General features: G+C 48.9%; 2 protein-coding genes across 3 annotated transcripts in view; one reads left to right on the plus strand and one right to left on the minus strand.

Moving 5' to 3' along the window:
• The window catches only part of MMP24 (matrix metallopeptidase 24), a 43,335-nt gene extending 39,903 nt beyond the window's left edge, over nt 1–3,432 (plus strand). For both annotated transcript variants that reach the window (XM_042050936.1, XM_042050944.1), the window contains exon 9: nt 893–3,432. In XM_042050936.1, the coding sequence (XP_041906870.1) occupies nt 893–1,230 (338 nt within the window). In that variant the 3' untranslated portion in view covers nt 1,231–3,432. The remainder of the gene's footprint in view (nt 1–892) is intronic.
• Nucleotides 3,433–6,075: 2,643 nt separating this feature from the next.
• On the minus strand, nt 6,076–12,147 carry EIF6 (eukaryotic translation initiation factor 6). The gene is made up of 6 exons (XM_042050957.1): nt 11,771–12,147; nt 11,602–11,687; nt 10,662–10,837; nt 9,262–9,438; nt 8,516–8,697; nt 6,076–7,403 (listed from the first exon to the last, which is right to left on the minus strand). Exons 1-6 carry the CDS (start codon nt 11,875–11,877, stop codon nt 7,394–7,396), a joined length of 738 nt encoding a protein of 245 aa, XP_041906891.1. The 5' UTR covers nt 11,878–12,147; the 3' UTR covers nt 6,076–7,393.
• Nucleotides 12,148–12,494: the final 347 nt, after the last annotated feature.

Genomic DNA, 12,494 nt, shown 5'->3' on the forward strand with positions numbered 1-12,494 from the left:
TGCTCTGAGTAGGGGCTTGGAGCTCCAGAGAGGCTCCTTCCAACACATTTCTTTCTCTGATTTGAAGAGTTCCTCCTCCTCCAGTTAGGGAAAGAGCCAACAGAAGGGGCTTGTGCCATTGAGGCTGTGTTCAAATCTGGAGCTGTGGTGTGAGAGGAGGGCTGTAGGGCTGGGCCAGGCTGGAGGATAGCAGTGAGACCAGCTAAGCTGGGGAACAGTGCAGGAGACCAGCACTTTTCACCACAGCTCCCTTCTCCTGTTCTCTTTCCTTTTTTTCTAATAACTTGAGAGTCATTAGAAAATGAGTCATCTGGGGAGAGAGAGGTGCTTCAAACAACATGTAGCATAAAGCATCACCCTTTTATTAGCAGCAGGACAGCACTGCTCCTTAACACAGGCCAAATCTTCGTGATTCTGTGGCAAAAGGATTCATCTTACTCAGCATTTGCTCCCTCAGGCTGAATGAACAGAAGCCTGGTGTTCTTCCAAACACTGTCACACCCAGGCACATGTTGGCACCCTGCAGATGATGTTAATCACTTGGTAATGACGAGCACATCTTTACAGATGCTGTAGTAAAAAATAACTCAGTGCAGAAGCCTTCCTTTAAAGTTAGTAGGGCTTTGTTTTTTAATTCTCAGCTTGTCTTGGCCAAGGGGAATGGTGTTCCATGGGCAATGTTGAACACACAAGCCAGGGTTGTAGCTTCTCCTTTAAATCCCAGCTCCAAAACCACATTGACTTTACAATGGCTTGGGAATGCCCTGGATAAAAGTGTTTTATTGACTTAGGTAGTGGCTAGTTTCAGTTGTCCAGGCTCCCTTAATGTCCTTCCACAAGCACAGCTCATTAACCGGAAATAGTGAGAAATACTCTTTGTTTTGTCTCCTAGTTTACACCTACTTTTACAAAGGGAAAGAGTACTGGAAGTTTGATAACCAGCGGCTGAGTGTGGAGCCAGGCTACCCCAGGTCGATCCTCAGGGACTGGATGGGCTGTAACCAGAAGGATGTTGAGCGGAGCAAGGACCGGCGCCTCCCGCACGACGACGTGGATATCATGGTGACAATAAACGACGTGCCCAGCACTGTCAATGCCATCGCAGTGGTGATCCCCTGCATCCTGTCCCTGTGTATCCTTGTCCTGGTATACACAATCTTCCAGTTTAAAAACAAAGAGGTGCAGCAAAATGTTGTGTACTACAAAAGACCTGTCCAGGAATGGGTATGACACAGCCCGCTGCACATTTCAACTCATTGAGCTGATGAGGACTATGGACACACACAAAAAAGAGAAAATGCATTGAAAAGCCTACCAAACAAAACTACTTCAGTGACCTACAAGTTTTGAACACCCTGGGATGGAAATAAGCAGGAAAACTGGAAAAAATACAGGCAGGCAGCCTTGCAGTGTGGAGCCTCCTTCCTTCGTGCTGCTTAGGTCACCTGCCGGTCGCGGTGCCATCCACTGGCTCGCTCTGCCAGCACCAGAGTCTTCGAGACAGGTTTCAACTGATCTGGGAAACTTCCTTCAGTTCCCTGCACCAGTGCTCCCTGTTAAACCCAGCATTCTCCAGTGTAGCTAAACCACCTCTGAACAGAACCATTTTTTTAATAGCTGTCTCATAAATGAATTAAGATCATGAAATCTATGAACAAGAACAATTTCAGTGTCATAAGCAGAAGACATTCTGATGCTGAATCATTCTAAAAAATCTTCTTAGTTTATTACAAAATCCAGGGATCTGCCTGGATACAATTTTCCAATACCTGCTGGTCAGATGTTTTGTACATTCATAACTAATCAATGCTGCCACTCAGCACAGTGCACAAGGAACCACCGAGCACTCAAAGAGGTACCGGAGTGTGGAGCAGAAGCTCAAGAAGCACCAAACAGACACCTGGCAACATCAAGCCCTAGACTGGGACAATCTGAAGACAAAGTAATTTGGTCTAAAAATAAAAAAAACAACCAAAAAACAATCATGGTTTTTGTTTTGGGAGCCACTCATGAAAGAAATATTTAAATGTCATGTAAGTTGGTTTAAGCTCCTGCCAGCAAGAACCAATGGTTACCAAAATACCGGGAATGTGTATAGATGCAGACTGCACTCTGCCTGTTAAGACGCTGGGAAAAGATGAGTTGTTGTTCTGTGGCATGTGTAACTAGATTGTGGAATTTGTACGTTGGGTTTCAGGAGAATGGAAATGTTTGTTTGCAGTGAGGTTGTCATTATATTTTGCTGAAATAATCAAGGTACAGTAAGAATTAGGCCTGTTTATAAAACTAAATCCAACCCCTGTAGATGTTACAAACATTGTATGCCTTCAAAATTGGGGGTTATTTTTTGTTTCACTCACGTCTTCACAGGCAAATATTTGGCAAGGACCAAAGGAAGCATGCCACACAGTAGAATGAGTTGACCATGTTTGACAGAGCCATAAAAATCAGGTAAAGGCAAAAAAACCACCTTAACTTTCAGCTAGTGACTTTCCACAGATCTCTTCCTACAACAGTAGCTTCTATTTATCCCTCTTACAGTTGTAAGTGGTTCAGGACATTGTGCCCTAACCATAAACTTTGGATTTTCATGTTGATGCTGGTATTTTTACCATGTTGAATAAGAGTGGAAGAGTCTATTGCAGCGCAGTGTAACAGTGAAGTCCAGCACTGTACAGAAGTGCCATCCATGTCAGCACAGGAATTGCTTTGCCTGCTCACCCTGGGGAACAGGTGATTAACCTAAACCCTCTGCCTATAACTGAATTCTATTGAGTGCAATGGAAGTGCAATGCACAGAATGTCCACTTAGTATAGAAAAAGTACAGCTTTATAATGTCAGCTCTGAAAAAAACCCCAAGGACTACAAACATGCTAAAACTATTCCTAATTACAATGAGGAATGAAGCAGCAGAGAGATTGTTAGCATTCCGGATTGCTAATTAGTGCTCAAATATTGCTCTGGTGAAGCAGGATAGACACATAGATTCGTCTGGTGAAGCCCACTAGGACTGCATTAACGCGTGGTTTCAAATTGTATTTTGTCCTTCATAACTGATTTCCATAGCCAAGCTGTTTATTGTGTTTAAACATAAACTATTACCAACATATTACAAAGTAAGTGAGAAGCTTGTAGATGAGAAACTTCGAACTGTAGTGACAAAACGTGCTAACGTCTCATGATGGGTGAAGGGAGTGCGAAGGACCAAACAAAGTCAGAGCTACTGATCAGACACCCCCACGCTACTCCGCGTTGCTCTGTGTACCAGAGGTGTGGTGGGACACACACCACGGACGCCACAGCCACATGGCACCTCGGTCTCATCTGTACGCTGCCATCTCGCCGGGACTGCGACAGCCCAAGCCTTTGAGCAACTTCCAACAGCCATCATTAAAAAAAAAAAAAAAAAAAAATTAAAAAAAAATTTACAATGGAGAGCCATGTCTGGGTTTGTTTGTATTTTCTCCTCCCTGCTGCAAAGGTAGGGTTTTGGCCTGTCCAAGGAACGAGCTGCTCAGGCAGCGCAGTGCCTGTGTGCGCTGGAGGCTGAGCAGTGTGCCCGGCTGCAGCAAGGCGAGCTGCTGTCCTGGGCTGCCAAAACCCAGCCTCAGCTGCTGTCCTGGGCTGCCAAAACCCAGCCTCAGCTGCTGCCCTGGGCTGCCAAAACCCAGCCTGAGCTGCTGCCCTGGGCTGCCAAAACCCAGCCTGAGCTGCTGTCCTGGGCTGCCAAAACCCAGCCTCAGCTGCTGCTCCACAGAGCCACAGAAATACCTCGGGGCCTTTTCTACCTGCCCTGGGGCAGGTGTTATGGTGTTGGAGTTTCCAGGGGGTGAGGTATTGCAGGAGGTGTTCAGGGGGTGAGAACAGCACTCTGCAGCCACAGGGGGGTAAGCAGCTTTCCTCCAGCACAATCCCATTTGTTATCATCTCTGTTTTGCTATGATCAGCCCCTGGACAGTCCTAGGGTAACTTGGATCTCGGCACAAACGTGTTTTTTGTGTAAGGGACAGTTCCCACCCCTGAGCTCTTTGCTGGGATCCTGTGCTGTGCTGCAGCACTGGACTCGCTGCCCATCAGCCTGGCCAAAGCTCTCTGTAGGCAGGGGCTGTGTTCCAGCTCCTGTCCAGAAGTGCAGGACATGTTGTTCCCACAGGGGAGCAGGGATCAGCAGTGCTAATTCAACTCTCACAAGCAAAAGGCTGTTGTAAGTGTATTCCTGTGATCCTGCTCTGCAGCACGGGGGTTTGGACAGCCCAGGGACCCCGGAACACCCTGGACAAGCTGCCAGGGTGCCACGCTCACTGTACTGCACTCAATATCCTATTTGGTTTTTTTCCAGTTTTTGACTACTTTGAATAATTTCATCACCATTCAGGCTCATCATCCCAGGAAATTTAGACATTTGCTGGGATGCATGATCACTACATTCACAAAAGTTGGTCCTCCACTAAGGCAGATTAATTATTCCTAACTTATAACTAGTCATTAAACCTCAAGATCTCCCATCTCACACCGTGAGGACTCAGAGGTTTAAAAACCTCTGTAAAGGATCCTGATGAAAGTTTTTGGCCATTAAAGCACACACAGCTACACACCCCAAGACCTCACTGAACCCAGTTATGAGACTTTCATTTCTCCCTCCTGTCACATTCATCCCATGGCTAGATTCCAGCCCTTCTCATGGTATCACCTATTTGTCCAGCACACCTTCAGTTCCTCAGATCATTCCTGCAACCCTTCCTAGCAGCTGAAGTCACGTGTTGCCTTCCACTGCCTGATGGCAAAGGTGCCAGATGGCTTTAGCCATGGTCTGTAACCCACAGCTTTGTAGCTCAGCAATTTCATTTTTAAGAATCCCAAGAACCCGTGGGAGCCCAGCTCTGGGGACATACAACTTGATTTGTGTGTTGCCTTGGAGATGAAAGTACATGGAAAGGGTCAGTCAAGTGCTGGTCAGTCACTGTGCTTGTGCCTCAGGCTGTGATGCCAAGGGCCCGTCACCTGCTGTTCTGTAACCCTGCACCTGGGCTCATTTCACCCTTGCTGAGGCACATTGCTGTGCTCAGCCTCCTCCTCACCACCCTGCTCCTGCCAGCTCTGGCACTGCAGGGCAGGATCTCAGGGGAAGTAATGGGCAGTGCCATGAAAATTTCACTTCTCCTTTCCCCAGCTTCTTTTGGAGTTCTTGAGACCCAAAATTTAATGTAGATGAGCATTACCCCAAAATACCTATTTGCAGAAACGCTTGGCAACCACTGTGCAATATTTGCATCTCATCTACACATAGTGCTCGGGCTAAAGATGCTTCATGGATTTACAGCTCATGCTGCTTTGAGCTGTTTGGGCTTTGTTTTCCTAATTAGCTGCAGACATTGTTTGCTTTCTTGACCATTGCTGAAGCCTGAGCACATCCGTTCCAATATGGACCTTCCATCAGGAATGTGCTCTTGTACTGCCCAGAGTTCACCACTACGGGGTGAAATTTGGATTCTTAACCAAATGTGCTTCACTTCACACTCAGCTGCACTAAATTTACCCTTCTGTCCAGTCCTCATCCTCACTAGTCAAAGTCAGTGTGGCCACAATTCCCTGCCCTCATCCACTGCCTTTCCTAAAGCAGACATGTAAGAAGGCTTCCCTCATTCCATGGGATCACTCACCCAAGGTCCCTAAATGCCTTGGGCACAAAATCCTGCCAAATGCCTTTTGAGAATACAACTAACAGTACAAGAGACCTTCTCCCTATCCCTGTGGACTCCTTCAAGAGCTGCACAGGTCTTCTGAGACACAACTTGCCATTGAAACACCACGTTTATCCTCTCTCATGATCCATGTTTCTAAATCCATTCTTTATTATAGTTTGTTTTCCTTGTACACAGGTCCATCTCTCTAGTTCAGAATTCCCACAGACCCATGTTCAGAACAGGTATCACATTTGCTCCACCTAAAAGCTGAGCCCTGTGAGGTGGCCAAAGGGAAGCAGCTTCTCACTCTAAATACTGAGACAGGCTGAGGGGAGACCTGGAGTCAGTGCCAGGACAGGTGGTGCATGATATCAAAGGGTTGATATCTGATCAGAGATGATCATGGCAATCTTTATTTTAAAGTTTAAGGAGTAACCTTTTATCAGCCAAATCTTACAAAGCCTTCCCTGAACATCCAGACAGTAAAACAAAAATGGAAATTTACTCAATTTTCTACAAAGCCCAAAGCACCTGGGCTGAAAAGAGCTCTGCCCGTACGGCCCTCAGGTCATCATTCCTCAGGAGAACCCAGCTGAGAGCAAGGCAGCTGTGTGGAGACAAGTGACAGCTTCCTCTTACCCTCAGGATGAGAAATAGAGGCACTTCTATGCCTTCAGTGCACCCTTAATGGACAAGCAGGAAAGCAACTGAAATGAGATATCACTGAGCAACAGCTGTGTAGAAAGAAATTACTATCTTCTGCCCAAAAGTAGCACCTACAGCTGCTTTCCATCTGGCACAGGCCAAGCTCTTCATGAGGAAGCTCCCAAATCTGTAGCCTCTGACTGATGATGTGACTGCTTAGAACTGTGTTATTTAACCTTTGTCTCCAAGGTAACTCCAGATGAGGTGGTCCAAATTCATTGGGATTTGCTGACTTCGAAGAGTTTCCCGTTGTAGGAGGTGAACTCCTGCAGGACAAATTACACTGGCAACAGTCTGCCTTTTGGGCTCTCTTGCAGGTGCCTCAGAAGCAGCACAGGTGACACCAGGTCAAACACTGCCCCAGGGACTCCCATACTGTTGTTGTTAAAAGCCCTTGGATTGACACTGAAAAACTCATTTTTATCCAAGCTGATCACTTCAGAATCACCATCCCATGGGAAGAGCTGCAAGTGGGGGCAAAAAAGCAGGTGATGACTTTTGAATTATTTTGTGGCAAGTAAACTACTGTATTTTTGGTATTGGACATACAGAGGGGTCTTATGTGTACCTAGAGCAGAAACACCACTTGAACAGGAGTGTGGAAAGAGAGGGCAGCGTATGTCGTGCCAAAACAAACTGCTGTGCAGCAGGACACTGGTGCAAGACTTAAGGCAAAATAATCTCTAGTGACCAACATCCAAGAGCAACAAGAGTAAATATTGTGGGGTAATTTGAAGGGCTCAGTTGGCATCACAAAACCAGAAAGCAGAGCTGAAGAACTGAGCAAAGGGATAGAGAGCATTCCTTATTTGTATCTTACGCATGTTATTTGTCAGTTTTTGTGGTAACAGCTTACAAAAGATGACAAAAATTTGGTTTTGGAGCCTCTCCCTTGGGCCAGGCCTGCAGAAACATCATCAGAAGGTCTGGATGTCTGTGATCCAAAGTGCAGCTCAACACTTCACTCCTTAGGAGCTTTCTGGGAAGTAGGAACCAACACTGCTCATGTCAGGCTAAAAGACAAAACAGAAAGAAGGCTTAGTAGTGCCAGAGTGCAGAAGGCATTTCAAAATACCAGCTTCAGTCAGTTCTCACCTTCCCACTACAAAGGCCCAGAAAATATTTCCCTTCCTAGAAAATGACCTCTGAAAAGAGGGAAGCAAGATGATGTGGCTGCTAACAGCCAGCCACAGGAACAGACCTCTCAGGCTGGCAAAGGCAAAATGCACATTCAGCCTGGCCCAGGTAATGATCAACAGCTCAGAGCAGGTTTAATTATGGCTCTGATATGCTCAGAGACATCAAGACTTTGTACCCAAACTGTAACAGGGCAGAGAATTCTTTAAAGGGTTCTCCACTGAAGGAATTCCTCATGCCATAAACAATTCCCAGATTGTGGCTGAGAACTCAGCCACCAAGTTACAATGCTCAGGTCGTTCAGGAACACACTTTTAGCACATCAGTGGTCCTCAGGGCTGTAACTCAAAGCCCAAATACAGTTCCCACAGGACATTAATCTATGCTTAGGCCTAAATGTAAAAACATTTGCACACATTAATGAATGGGGAAGGTCCCATATCATTACCACTCCAGACAGAAAACAACACCTGCCTCACATTAAAAAGTATCTTGGACAAAGCCTTTAACAAAAAGGCTTAAAAAAAATTCAAGTTAGCAGTTTTAAATATAAGAAGTTTAAGGCAGCAGCAGCTGACAAGTTCCACAGTCTTTCTGCCTCCAGCAATGGTTATAGCAAGCATTTGAAATAACATCTGAGTAACTACAGCAATCAAAAACCAAGATGACAAGCAAAGTCACTGGTATTTTAACTTTTAAAATAAGATTTGTTTTTAAAAAAAAAACATTCATGTCATAGCTGAGCACTGAACAGTTAGAAAAGAAAATCTCACAGCTGAAACAGATGTTATTTCTCACAAAAAGGATTCTCATTGCAATGAAACATTCCATAAGCCAATGAGTAACTGCTGCCAGTAACCAACAAAAGGGGAGAGGAAGTGAAAAAATGATAATTAAAAAATATAGCTCAACTGTGAAACCAGCTGCTTTTATAATAAAATCTCGCCTGTTTTGACCATGATTCTGCCTGGAGGTAGATCCTCCCTACCTGTCAATCAGGGAATCCCTCATGTTGGTGGCAATGGTGCTTGGCTGAGCCTCGTTGAGCCTGAAGATGCTCTCGATGACGGAGAGCTCGGTGCTGGTGGTGTCCAGCCCACAGAAGGCGCACCAGTCGTTGACCACCATCCCTGCTGCGATCACCTCGCTGCCGCGGTTCACCGTCCCCGCCTGCCAGGGACACAGCAGCAGTGAGCAGGAGCTGGCACTGCACAGCTCCTCACACACTGCTGGCACAGGGCTTTACTGGAGGGCTCGGCTCACACCGCTGAAAAGATGAGCTCTGCCACCAGCAAAGTTCTGAAGGTGTCAGATAAAATGATGAACAGCCTTTACTCTGGTGAGAAATCGGTGTGGCTTTCAGTGAAAGAGAATCCAATAAGCAGGAAGGATAATAGCATTCACACATCCAACTGAGCAGGCACAGGAGTTTCTTACTTAACCATTTCAAACATTGGCTTCAGCCAAACCACAGACAGCCTCACATTCTGTATCTGCAAAACTTGCACAATCCCAGCAGAGCAACATTTCAGAATGCAGCTGTAAGCACTGAGCAGCTTATTCAGACTCAGGAAAGACAAGAAACTGTCTGGAAGACTTGGTTCAAGTCTTTTCCTCACCTCCCACTCAGAATAACTTCACAGTGAAACAGTATCTGGGAGCCCCTGAGCTGGAGAAACACTGCAACTGAGTTGGGAGGGAATGGGAAGAGCTAACACTCCAAAAATGCCTTACCACGAGTGGGACCTGCAGCAAAGAAGACAGTTCGTCCTGGTCATCGATTGAAGTTTTGGGGTGCACGATTCCTCCTTGATTACTAAAAACACAGTAACTTCCTACCAGCACCTGGTCTGCTACTGTTTGTCTGAAAACCTCCACCTTCAGCACATCTGCCAAGATCTCTTCTGTCTCCTGCAAATGGAAGGAGGATAAAGCTTTCAGCTAAACAGTATTGTGGAGTGGGAAGTCAAGTTATTCCTGCACACAGCCCTCAGCTGGGAGCCTCCCACACTGCACAGCCCATTGCAACCCAGCCACGGTAGCACACAAAGCCAAGCTCCATGTGTTCCCAGTTTCCTGTGTCACTATAAACACAACCTCATGCTTTTGCTGAGAAATGCCCAAATCCCCCCTTTCTGTTGGCAGTACATCATTTGTATTAATTCCCAGAAAACCAGTCCCCTTTGGCCTCAAACCACTGGGACAAAATGGTATTATAACTCTAACAACTTCCTTCCTCTCTAAGTTTCACTGTGAATTATTTTGATTTCTCTCTCTCTGGCCATCTTACTTTACTTTTTACACTTTTTTAAAACATATAGTGCAAAGCCTTCTCCCATCCCCTTTTTCCCTTTGCACTCCTGCCACGAAGTCCCATCTCTTCATCACCTTTAGCAGAAGCTGGAAGCAAACACTGTCAGGAGCTGCAGCCACACAACACATCGCTCTCAATGCTGTTAAGGTATCAGTTCTCAGACATAAAATAGGACTGCTTTGTCTCCTCTGCCCTTATTTTAAACTCTCATACAAGAATCTTTTCTTTTTCTTTCAGACCCCTGTAATCATGCACATCCATGGTCTCTTTCAGCTATGACATGCTCTGGCTCACTCAGCTGTAGCTTGTAACTCCTTCTGTGGTCCTCACTGCACTCCTCCTTACGCTCTTTACTAGACCTGTGCACACTCTAATTCACTCAATTTTATGCACACAAAGCAAACTGCACCCAATGATCACTGAATCACAGAATGGTTTGGGTTGGAGGGACCTTAAAACTCATCTCATTCCACCCCTGCCATGGGCAGGGACACCTTCTACTAAACCAGGTTGCTCCAAGCCACATCCAACCTGGCCTTGGGCACTGCCAGGGATGGGGCTTGGAGCTTCTCTGGGCACCCTGTGCCAGGGCCTCACCACCCTCACAGGGGAGAATTCCTTCCCAATATCCCATCTAGCCCTGCCCTCTGTCAGAGGGGAGCCATTCCCCGTGTCCTGTCCCATGATACACATGACCCCCCACTCCTCCATTCTCCAGAGCACACTGACCGCAGCTGAGCCTGAGGGAACAATTCCAGCTGCAGCCTGGGCAGCCTCCCCAGCCCCACTTTGAATGTGGGAGTGTCCCAGAGCCCCGTACCCTGTCCAGATCTGGGTGAACCAGGGCCACATAGTCATTGCATGTGGTGACATTGCCCAGAGCTGACAGCCGCTCCTCCACGCGCTGGATCCGCACGGAATCCGGGAGGCTGTTGCGGATGTGCTGAAGCTCTTGGTCTGTCGTGCTGCTCGGGACCAGCAGCCCATGTCTGTTCCCTAAAACGACAAAAGAAAATAGAATAGAATGAAAAGAATGTTTCTACAGGGTGCCCTAGCACTTCCCTGCTGTTCACACGTGGCTTGAGCTGCTCTTGCTCTGTGTGTTCCTTCCGAGCCCAGAATTCAGCCCAGGAGATTTAAAAATAACCTGCACCATGGGAAAAGAAAATCCAGGCTGAAGCACGGAGTGTGGGTGAACGGCACTGTCTTCACTCCCTTCTCTCTTCCAACAGGACTAAAGGAAGCCCGAGGCTCTCAGTGAGACACTTTAGAAGGAACTCTCCGTGCAGATGCCATTTGCCCTACAAAAGGCCCAGGTGCTACTGTTTGTGTGACTGTGGCAGCACGACTGAAGGGTTAAAGGAACAAATAAGCAAGAAGCTGGTCTGACCTAACAGGGTCTCACCAGGCAGAGACACGTGAAAGGCTTTTCCCTGACTTTCACATTCGGTAATGCCTCCCCTGCCCGGGCCGGCACTGAGGAACAGCGGAGCTTCCCTGGCCCCAAAAGCCAACACTCCCCCCAGCCCGGCTCCCGGGCGAGTCTCTGTTCCCCTCCGTCCTTCACAGAATTCGCCAGGTTGGAAATGATCTTTGAAATCATCCTTCCTCCTCCTCACATACTCGAGGCATTAAAACAACCCCCGAGGGCGAGGGGCGCTGCCCCACGGGCTCCCCGGCACGGCTCAGCCCCCGGTGCGGCTCCGACCGAACCCGCGACCTTTCCCCGTCCCCGCCGGGGCTCCTCCCGCCTCACGTACCCACACACATCCTGCCGATGATGCGGCAGCCGGCGATGGAGGCGTGAACCACCGGGATGGTCCCGAAGAGCTCCCCCTCGAACACGCTGCAAAGACAAAGCGCCGCGTCAGGGCCCCGCGGGGCCGCGGGCAGGGCCGGGCAGGGCCGGGCAGGGCAGGGCCCCCTCACCTGTAGAAGTTCTCGGAGCCGCCGATGGCCACGAGGCAATAGGCGTTGGTGAGCTTGGCGAAACAGCCCAGCTCGTTGTTGTTCTCAAAGCTGGCGCGGACCGCCATGGCAGGAAGGGGAATGCGAGCGGGGCCGGGAATGGAGCCGGGAACGGGGCCGGAAATGGGAACGAGAAGGGAGCGGGGAACGGGACTAAGAATGGGAACAGAGCTAGGTCCGGTAAGGAAGCCGGAACAGGACCAAGAACGGGGCGAGAACGGGAACTAGGCGGGGTCGGGGCCGGGAAGGAGGCAGAAATGGGAATGGAGCCCGAAACAGGAACGGGCCGCGATGGCTCCGAGCGCCACCGCCTCAGCCGGAACCACGAGGCGCCGCCGCTTCCGCTTCCGGCGGGGGCGCAGCGGGGCAGAGCGGCACCGGCCGTGCTTGTAGGGGACAGCGCCCCCAAGCGGCCGGGAGGTGAGAGCGCCCAGGGCGCGCCGCCATGGCGGGGGCGGGGGCGGGGGCGGGACCTCCCCGGGACACGCTGAGGGAGCGGCACCGACCCCGGCCCAGCAGGGACCAGCCCGGGCCTCGCCACGGCCCTGGGGGACACAACCCGCCCCCGCATGCCCAGATCCCACTTGGGGCTGAGCCGGCTCGTGTGTCCGCACAGCCTGCAGGGGCCGCCACGGGTTCACGTGCGGCATCGCTGCCCCTGTGCCGGTGCCAGGTGTGCCATGGC

Source organism: Corvus kubaryi, unplaced genomic scaffold (genome assembly GCF_017639235.1).
Source record: "Corvus kubaryi isolate FWS band 111438036 unplaced genomic scaffold, C.kubaryi_AGA036_p1.0 134, whole genome shotgun sequence".
In the NCBI taxonomy this organism is placed as follows: domain Eukaryota; kingdom Metazoa; phylum Chordata; class Aves; order Passeriformes; family Corvidae; genus Corvus; species Corvus kubaryi.

Bases quoted from the DNA above. Each gene is read 5' to 3' on its own strand.
- EIF6 (XM_042050957.1), bottom strand. From the start codon at position 11,877: ATGGCGGTCCGCGCCAGCTTTGAGAACAACAACGAGCTGGGCTGTTTC. The intron at 11,688-11,770 runs GTGAGGGGGCCC...TTGTCTTTGCAG, and splicing joins GGCTCCGAGAACTTCTACAG to CGTGTTCGAGGGGGAGCTCT. The intron at 10,838-11,601 runs GTACGTGAGGCG...TTGTCGTTTTAG, and splicing joins CATCGGCAGGATGTGTGTGG to GGAACAGACATGGGCTGCTG.